The sequence below is a fragment of the Phacochoerus africanus genome, chromosome 9 (assembly GCF_016906955.1).
Source record: "Phacochoerus africanus isolate WHEZ1 chromosome 9, ROS_Pafr_v1, whole genome shotgun sequence".
NCBI lineage: Eukaryota > Metazoa > Chordata > Mammalia > Artiodactyla > Suidae > Phacochoerus > Phacochoerus africanus.
The window spans coordinates 118,563,351-118,572,501 of NC_062552.1; the positions used below are offsets into that span (position 1 = coordinate 118,563,351).

General features: G+C 59.9%; 1 protein-coding gene across 1 annotated transcript; it reads right to left on the reverse strand.

The window, feature by feature from the left end:
• Positions 1–299: 299 nt before the first annotated feature.
• Positions 300–9,151, reverse strand: LOC125135653 (serpin A3-8-like). Its single transcript, XM_047795974.1, has 5 exons — positions 9,075–9,151; positions 6,560–7,213; positions 4,681–4,954; positions 1,769–1,919; positions 300–720 (listed from the first exon to the last, which is right to left on the reverse strand). Exons 2-5 carry the CDS (start codon positions 7,209–7,211, stop codon positions 493–495), a joined length of 1,305 nt encoding a protein of 434 aa, XP_047651930.1. The 5' UTR covers positions 7,212–7,213; positions 9,075–9,151; the 3' UTR covers positions 300–492.

Consider the following 9,151-nt stretch of genomic DNA (forward strand, 5'->3'; position numbering starts at 1 on the left):
CAGGAGAGGTCAGGGTTGGGAGCCCCTGCCATGGTCAGCACGGGGGCGGCTCGTGGACCCTGGGGCCAGAGCCCTGGACGTGGGCATTGGGAAGCAGGGGCCCCTCCCAGTTCTGGGCCTGAGTCCAGTGGGTTTGGTCACAGCCTAGAGCCTGCCCTTGGGATGGCTGGTAAAATCCAGGGGCCAGAGTCTAGGGGTGTAGACTGTGTGGGAATTCAGGGGCTCAGCCTCATGGCCCAGGGGGCAGCAGGGGTGGAAATGGGAAGATCAGGGCAGAGAAGCACAGGAGAAAAAAGGAGTCCAGCTCAGAAAGATGCTTTATTGCTGTGGGAGGTCTCAGAGCCTCCCCGGAGCAGGGCGCAGACCCCTGTGTGTGTGGAGCCACCAGAAGGTGACTGTCACCTTCCAAGGGTCAGTGGGAGCAGGCAAGGTGAGGCAGCTCATGGCTGAGTAGAGGCCAGGCTGCCCCCAGGGCCCAGAGAACCCAGCTCCTTAGCGAGAATCCTCACGGCTCAGAGGGGAGCTCTGGTCTGGACGGGGGTTGACGACTTTGCCCAGAAAGATGATGCTCTGGGTGTCTCTGAGGACCGTGGCGAACAGAAAGGGGCTGTCAAATCGCACGATGAAATTCTCAAAGGACTTCTTGTCTATGACGACTCCTGTGGATGCGGCTCCTTCCGTGCCCTCCTCACCCACATCCAGCATGGCGCTGTGGACCACCTGCAGGGACACGAGGGCAGCCCCCCGCAGAGACAGTGTGGCCGGGGTGGAGCAGCCTGCCTGAGTCACTCTAAGGGGTCTGCCGTCCAGCCAGCATCTGCCACTGGCCTGTCACTGTGCTGTCAACCTGGGCTCTTTGTCCCCCCCACACACCTGCCCGCAGGTGCACAGAGATCTGATGCACAGATGGACAGACGGAGGTTCAAAGGCAGTGGGTGATGGGCTTGGGGACAGAGAGGTCAAGAGCAGGGGCTCCCTGGCCTGGATCTTGGTCAGAGGGCAGAGACTGCGGCCCACACAGCTCCCCATAGTGTAGCGGGCTAGCCAAGGTCCAGGCATTTTTCTTGCAAGCAGCTATCCAAGGCTCCTCCATGTTGAAGCCGCAGAGGAGCTGGCGCTTGTTTCTGCACCTCTCCTGCCCCAGCCGAAGTCCCCTGAGACCCTCAGGTACGTGCACAGGGTGTGGCTTCCCACCCCTGGACCACACAGCCCCCTTGGCACACGTGTCTCCTTTGGCAGGTGGGATGCAGGCCCAGCCCCCCCCCCATGCCCTCTGACCCTTCTGCCTCTAAGATCAGAGTCCCAGGTCCCTGGTGTTCTTCTCTTGTGCCCTCAGTGTGTTTTCATCCCATGCGCTGGAGCCACTGGTATTCCCTCTACCCTCTTCCCTGCTCTGCTGGGCTCTGCGAGCTGGCTGAGAACCATTGCTCTCCTTTTATAGATGAAACCCCTGAGGGCTACAGGACTTTAATTCTGTGCCTTTAAGGGCGGTGAAAAGCAGAGCATGGGAGCGGGGTCCACCGAGGATGCCACCCCAGGCCCTTCCCAATGAAGGACTCCTGGGTCACATTCTATTTCAGGGAAGGTGGGGACAACTCCCCAGCGTGATTGTCACCCAGCCCTCCTGGGCTTGAGGCTTCCCAGGGGAGATGACTGAGTTGTAGGAAATGCAATTCTTTGGCAAATTCAAGGTCACCTGAACACCTGCCTGGCCTCCACCATGTGCTCCCCATAAGGAGGAGGAATTGTCCAAAGTGTGAAGACTCACCTGGGAAACACACAAGGGTGTTGTATCTGTGATTCCTGACAGGTCAGCCTCCTCACTGAAGATTTTCTTGATGCCCAGCCGGGGAAGGATCTCCTGCAGTTTATAGTCGCTGGAGATGGAAAACCGTGGCAGGTGGAGGGCATCTATCCGCCTGGGACGGGAGAAGAGAAACCTGAAGGTCTGCTTGACTTGGCGCCCCTTCCTCCCACCTCTCAGCAGGGTCTCCCCTCCTCCTCTCCCACCACGCCCTTCCCTCTGAACATAAGGACTCCCAGCCTCACTCTCCCGACCCCTCAGGCTAACTCCCCTCAGTTCATTACCTATCCGCTCATGTCTGCAGGAGTCTAACTAGCCAGGCTGGCACCAGGGCTGGGGCGGTGCCCATGCCTGGTCCAGCTTCTCCCTTCAAGCTCAGGGGGCACCTGGACACACCCTCAAATCAAAAGGGATTCCGCAGCTGCTGGGGGACTGTGCTGAGGCTGCTAGTGGCACGGGCACTGGGAGGGCTTCCTGTGGGAGGTGCCATGGAGCCTGAGGCCCAGAGGAGGGAAGGAGCTGGCCGGGTTTCAGAGGAGGACAGGGGGCAGGCGGATGCACCTGCAGGGAAGAGGGAAGAAAGGGGGGCTGCCCCACAGTGTGGGGGGCAGGTGAGTGTGGGGGCAAGGAGGTGAGGGATAGGTGGGGGCTCAGTAGTTGGGGGGGCGTGGAGGGTTGGGGCTGCACTGTAAGGCCTTGGGGACCTGAATCAATCAATCCAAGGTCCCCCTCTTGTCACCACAATGAGCTCCCCGAGGGCAGGGCCTATTCAGCTTGTGAGCAGAGAGGGAGAAGTTTCTTGGAGCAAAAGTGATGTCTCCCCACCCCAGGACCCCCTCCCCCCAGGACCCCCTCCGCCCAGGACCCCCACCAAGAACCCTTCCCCCCCAGGAGCCCCTCTGCCCAGGACCCCCGCTCTCCCTGTCTATATTTCCCAGAAGACTCTTGTCAAGGCATCTGGTCTTGTAGATGCAAAAGTGAGGAGGCTGGGGTGCCCTTTAAACCTTGATGCCCTTGGCAGCAGGGGGAGCTCTTCCACCCTGTAGTCATGCACTCCTTCATTTGCACTTTATCCATTTATTCAGCAAATCCTTACTGAGAGCCCCCCTCACATGGGCAGGAATGTGTAGATGCAGGTTCCCCTTCCCCCACCCCCTAGGTCATAAATCAAAGCTGTTGGGTGATACTCTGTCCATTTCCAACTGAGCCCCTGCTCTGGGCTTGGTCTCTGGTGATGGAGGAAGGAGAGGGTTGGGAAGGGACGACATGGGCAGGGGAGGTGGGTCCCCCTGTCCTGGGGTCTCCTGGGATGCGCAGTGAGGAGGGCCTGGGGGGCAGCAGCCCCAAGAGGCCTCGGGTGCCCTGGACAGGGGGTGGGGGAGGGGCTGCCGCCTCAACTTCCTCTCTAGGCAGGTCTCGGGGCTTTGTGGTGCATGAAGTGCCTTCCACACCTGTTGCCCCCTGGGACCTGCAGAACCTCCCACTCAGGACAGTGGGTCAAGGACTGTCCCCTAACCCCTCTCAGGAGAGAGCTGAGCCCCAGAGAAGCAGAGGGAGGGGGTGGGGGAGGGGGAGCCTGGGAGCAGGGCTCTGGGGCTGGGGCTGCCCCTGCACAGTGGCCCCCACACCTTCTCCATGGCCCCTGCAGACTCGGGCCCAGCACTGCCTCTCCCTCTGTTGTCCCCTTGATGTCAGGCTCCTGAATTCCACGTCCTGTCCTCACTTCATCCAGGACCCAATGCTTCTCACACTTGCTGGCTCCCTCCTGGTCCAATCCCAGTCCCTTCCCCTGGGTGACTGCACCAGGCTCCTGGCCAGCCTCCCTGCCTCCAGGCTTGTCTCTGCAGTCTGGTCCCCACTCAGCCCCCTGGGGGATCCTACTGAAACATGACCCACTTCGTTCACTCTTTGGCCCAAAACCTTGTGATGAGCCTTCATTTCGGTCAGAGGGGCCCATGTCAAGGGCTCTGCAGCCCCCACATAACCTGAGCCCCCGGGGGCCCCGACCTCTCCCAACTCCCCCTCTTCCTCTTCCTGCTCCAGCCACTCTGAGGCAAATCCTCAGTCACACCAGGTCTGGTCCTATTCTCAGGCTTTCCATTGGCCGTTCCTTCAGCCAGGGATGCTTTTCCCCCAAATATCCCCATGGCTCCGTCTCTTACCTCACACGTCACCTCATGGCCCCTCTATTTAAACTCCCCAACAACGTCTGCTTCAAATCCCTTCGCTCTGTTTTCCTCTCCCTCGCCCTCCATTTCTCTCCTTCGAACACACCGTATTATTCATTTAATCTTGCCCATCTCCCGCAGTCACAGAGTAAGCTGCAGCAGGGCAGCGTTTGCGTGTTCTTGGCTCATCCGCCCAAAGGGTCCAAATTACTCCGTGTACAGAGCAGGTGCTCCTTTAACCTGTGAAACCGGAGCTGGATGGGTGACTGAAGGAATGCGTGAAGGCAGCGTTGAGCCAGAGCAAAGCTCATCTCAGAGCCCGCCTCCCCTGAACCCGCAGCTGATCCCAAGTCCATCTACCACCCTCCCCCCCCTGCCCCCGCTTCAGAGGGGGAGACAAGGAGGACCGCGCATGAGTGATTGGGGGTTGAGTTGAGGTTCGTCACGATTCAGTTCATGTTAGAGATAGAAGAAGCCTCAGCTCCAACCCAAGCAGATGCCATCATCTTAAAAAGGAAATATTCAGACCAAGGCGACGCAAGCAGCAAAGGGCAAGGTCATTCCTGGAAGGGGTGTCCCATCACTGGCCCCAGCCCTGGACATCAGTGAGGCCCCGAGTGCTGGGGACGTGGGTCAGGGCAGAGGGTAAAGGCCCAGAAGGCAGGTGCCCCCCGCCCCTGCAAAGCACCGGGTGCTGGGGACAGTCACCTGGGGTGCAGGGAGTCTCTCCACCTCCTCAGCGTCTCCGGGAGCAGCTTGGCTTCCACGTCCACCATCCTGCCGTCGTCAGGGAGGATGAAGAGCGTGCTGTCGTTGCTGGTGTACGGGAGCTCCACCACCGTGCAGGCCAGCTCCTCGTCCCGGAAGTAGGGCACGGTCCGGCCCATAATGCCCATCATGGGCACCCTCACCGTCCTGTTCTTGCTCACGTGGAAATCTGCCTCCGTGGTAATGTTGGGATTAAAGGGCATCTTCCACTGGGCTGGAGGCAGAGGGAGAGTCGAGAGTCTGAGATGTAATTGCTGCCTGCCTCTGCCCCCTCTGCCCTGATCCCTGGGGGTGAAGACACCCCATACACCAACACCCCCACGTGCCCCTAGGGGCGGCCTCCTAGGTCTGCACATCCTCCTGGGCAGGTGGGGACGCCCTTGGGGATGGGGTGATCCCCACAGGTCAGGGGGCGAAGGGGCCAGGTAAGAAGCCTGGGTAACTGTGCTACGTGAGGAACCAAGAGGGATGTGGGGGGCAGGGGAGAGGTGGGCGCAGGCTGGGCCTGGGGACAAATGGGACATGCTGGTCCTTGAGGGAACAGTGTGAGTGACCAGGGGTTAGGCATTGGCCTGGCATGGAGGGCACCCCTCCCCCTGGCTTGGGGACCAGGCTGAAGCAGTCGCCCCGTGGGGACCAGGAGGGCAGGGCGGGGTCAGCAGAGGAGGGGGCTCGGGTCTCCCCACCCCGGGAGGATGGAGCACTCAGTGGGGAGCTTCTCCGGCAGAGCAGAGCCCTGGGGCTTCCCTGGGCGTGTGGTCCCCCCACTTCCTGTGTTCTACCCCTGCCTGTGCCCCTGTGAGCAGCAGGAGTGGAAGGAAAGCTGGATGGCAGGGGTGTCCCTGGGAAGAAACTTCGGAGGACAAAGTCCTAGGACAGGGCAGAGAGGGAGGACAGGACATCTGATGAATAAACATAACACATCAGGCCTAAATTCGTTTTGCAGAAAAGTGCAATACAATTATTTCAATGAGAGAGGAACACACAGACCCAGGAGCTCTTGCTATGGGACCAGGCGCAGGGCTAACTGGTCTCCCTACAGCTGGTATCTCAGGCAGCTCGCCCCCAACTCAGTGGTCCTTCCATGCGTCCTTATCTCTCTGTGCCCCTAGGTGCACTGCACACCCTGTCTCTGAAATCTGTCTGCCTTCACTCTCGTCATTGTGAACTTCCAGGCTGCACGTCCTTTCTTGAGATCCCATCAATGGGCTGGGCCACTGGACCAACACGAATCTGGGAGAAGGTCCTGCCCTGGAGGCCGGCCTCTCCCCCGAGGCCTTTCTCCAGGTGGGGGCCCTGCCACTTCCAGACTTTAGAAGCGGGCTGTTAAAGACCCTGGGATGTGCGGGCTCCTCTGAGCCTGGGTCGTGGTGAAGACAACCACCAGCCCCTCCTCCACCACAGAAAACACCAAGTCCCCTTAGACAGAGCCCAGGTCAGACACAGCCCGCAGTGCAAACCGCAGGCCTTCCTGAGCGTGTCCAAAAGCGGCTCCTCGTGGAGGAAGCCGGAGTCCCAGGCACCCCAGCGGTGTGAAAGGAAAGCTCCTTCCTCCGGGCAGCTGGAGCAGCTTCAGTCCGAAGGAAGTCTTGCCCTCTTCAGACCAAGGCTATGGCCTCTCCTACACCCGTGCCCTGCAGTGACAACTGTCAGCTGGAAAACCCCAGGACAGACCAAGGCTAGGGTCAGGCCAGGGCCTGGGAGCCCATGTCCTAACCCAAGGCGGCCCCTTCTGGAATGGGTTGCTGAAAACACGGTAATAGCCCTGAAGCTCAGAACGAAATGGGAGTTGCCTGTGAAACCTCAAGGCATCACCCACCTTTAAAGTAAATGTAATTCACCAGGACGGCCACGGTCTGAGGGGAAAGCTTCTTGATCAACTCCACGATTTTCCCCTCGGTTTTGTTCTTCACATAGTCATTAATGAGTCTCCTGGCAGCTTCTAAATCCTGGAATTTAGTGGGGAAGACCTCAGAGTGGTACAGCTCATGGGCCTCTTGGACGAACTTGTCCAGCAGCTTCAGATGCTCATCAACAAACATGGCGTTGCCCACGTTCAGCTGCAGCAGGTTGCTGGGTTGGCTGAGGGCCTGCAGGAGGTGCTGGAAGCCCTGGTGGATTTCTGCCTCGGGGGTCTCTGTGACATTGAACTTGAGGCCTTCCAGGAGCTCTGTCAGGGTGGGGCCTCGGGCCCCCAAGGACAGGAAGGCCAAGGCTATGGAGACGCTCAGCGGGGAGAAGATGACATTCTTACTGGGGTCTAAAGAAACCAGCTGCTTGTAGAGGCTGAAGGCGAAGTCGGTGTTGCTGGAGACGACGGCGGTGTTGGGCGCTGGCAGCTTCTTGATCTGGTCCTTCAGGGTCACAATCTTTGAGGCAAGGTCATCCGCTGGGACGCAGTGGACCCTGGAGCAGAGCCCAGCCACCAGGAGCCCCAGAGCCAGGAAGGGGGACATGCCCTCCGCCCTCATGTCTGAAAAGCAAAGCTCCTTTAAGTCTCCCAGAGCCAGGTGGTGACCCAAGCACCGCCTACTGTCCCCACCTATTCTAGGTTCCTGTGTCTCTCTTTCTCTGTCACCTCCCAGGGGTAGGCACTCCTGGGCTCCCATCATCCAGGAGGCTGCTCTGGGCTCCCTCTCAGCCTTTGAGCAAGTGCGAGAATGGTTCCCAGGCTCCCCAGTGGACAAACTGGGCCCAGAGAGGGGAAGGGGCTTTTCCCAGGTCCCACAACAGGCAGGCGGAGAAGCGAGGGTGAGAAGCTGGGGTGCCAGGCTCCGAGGTGGGGAAGCTGGTGATGGGGGAGGTGCTGTCCAGGGAGAACCCGTCCCCCTCCTGCCAGGGGGGCAGACTCCCTCAGAAGGGACTGGGAGGCAGGGGCTCCTTTTCCGCTAGGTCCCCTGGGTGTCCCCAGGTGGAAGCCCAGGGAGGAGCCCTGCCCTGACTCAGGGGTCACAGGGCCCCTCCTGGCCTCTTGATGACAAGTGTGACCTCAGGCAGGCCGGCAGGTCGTGGTGCCTGGTCACAGTGAGGGTTCAGGGAGCGGGGCCCCCAAAGGCATCGGGAGCAGAACTGGAGCCTAGGTGGCCCTGCTAGGGGCCGGGGTAAGGCCCAGGTTGCTGGAGTGTTCTTTCCAGTCCCTGCCAGGTGCCCACATGGTGGGTGTCTCCACCATCAGCCTGGAAGGGCTTCCAGGTGGGGAGGAAGCGGCCTGGCCTCAGGGTCTCAGAGACGTGAATGAGGGTTTCATTGTGATCACTTGTGATGGCTCTGTGGTGACAAGCAAGTGACTAAGGCTCTCTGGGCCCCAAGTCTCCTCTCTGTCCAGCAAGCTGAATGACAGGAGAAAAGATGAGGGCGCCTGGTTCGTAAGAAGAGTTTTAGGTGTCACCTCCTCCACATGCCACCACTTCTGGGACATGACAAGACTCTGATTCCTTGGGACAAGGGACAGGGATACATCATGATTACCTGCAAGAGGCTGAGGTCAGAGCTGGTGACCTCAGCAAACAGGACCATTGACCTTCAGCCTCTGCCCACCCCTCTCAGAGTTCAGAGGACAAAGGGCTGCTTGGATGGTGGGGAGGGGGAGGGGAGGGGAGGGGAGAAAAGAGGGCGGGAGGGGAGGGGAGGCAGGGGAGCCGAGTCTCCTGCAGAGGCCAGTGGAAAGGCCTTTGGACAAGCTGAGGGCAGAGGTGATTGCTTCCCCAAACTGTAAATTTACACAGAGCTATGCAACCATTTCTTTAGAATAGAGTTTTTCCCCGAATATTTTCCCTGGAGAAATAGCCCATGTCTATTAGGCCAGGTTGGGGGGCTGGCTGTGGTTCTGAGGGTCTGTCCTTTCAGTTGCTGGACAGATGCACCTGCCTCTCTGCTTGGCCCAGAGCCCTGGAGGCACAGTGGAGCCCAGGAAAGCCCCTGGAGACCCCACAGGTGCTACCCATAGGGACTTTGTGCCCTCATTTCTGCCACTTGGCCCCCTGAGACCCGTGCTCTGTGCCATGGAGGGAGCCCAACTCGTGGCCCTCTTGGAGGTCTGGCCCTGGCAGGGGAGGGGGGACACAGCTGCGTGGGGGTCACAGCTGGCTCAAATCAGAATCCCACAGAGGCAGAGCCTGAAGGGACCCCAGAAGCCCTGGGGCAGTTCCCTCCCTTTGCAGGATGAAAATGAGCCCCAGAGATAGGACAGGTCCTCAGAGGTCACAGAGCCATCTCAGCATCAGACACAGGTCCTCCTGCCTCCCTCCTGCCCACATGCCACTGGCCCCGGGCCAAGGCCTAGAACCTCCTGCAAAGGGGCCCCTGTGTCCCCGAGTGGGAGCATCAGGGCTTACCTGCCTCGCAGAGCGGGATGCACTGAGTGGAGCCAGAGCCGCCGCCTGCCCGCAATGCTGGGCTTTCCAGGGGCCGC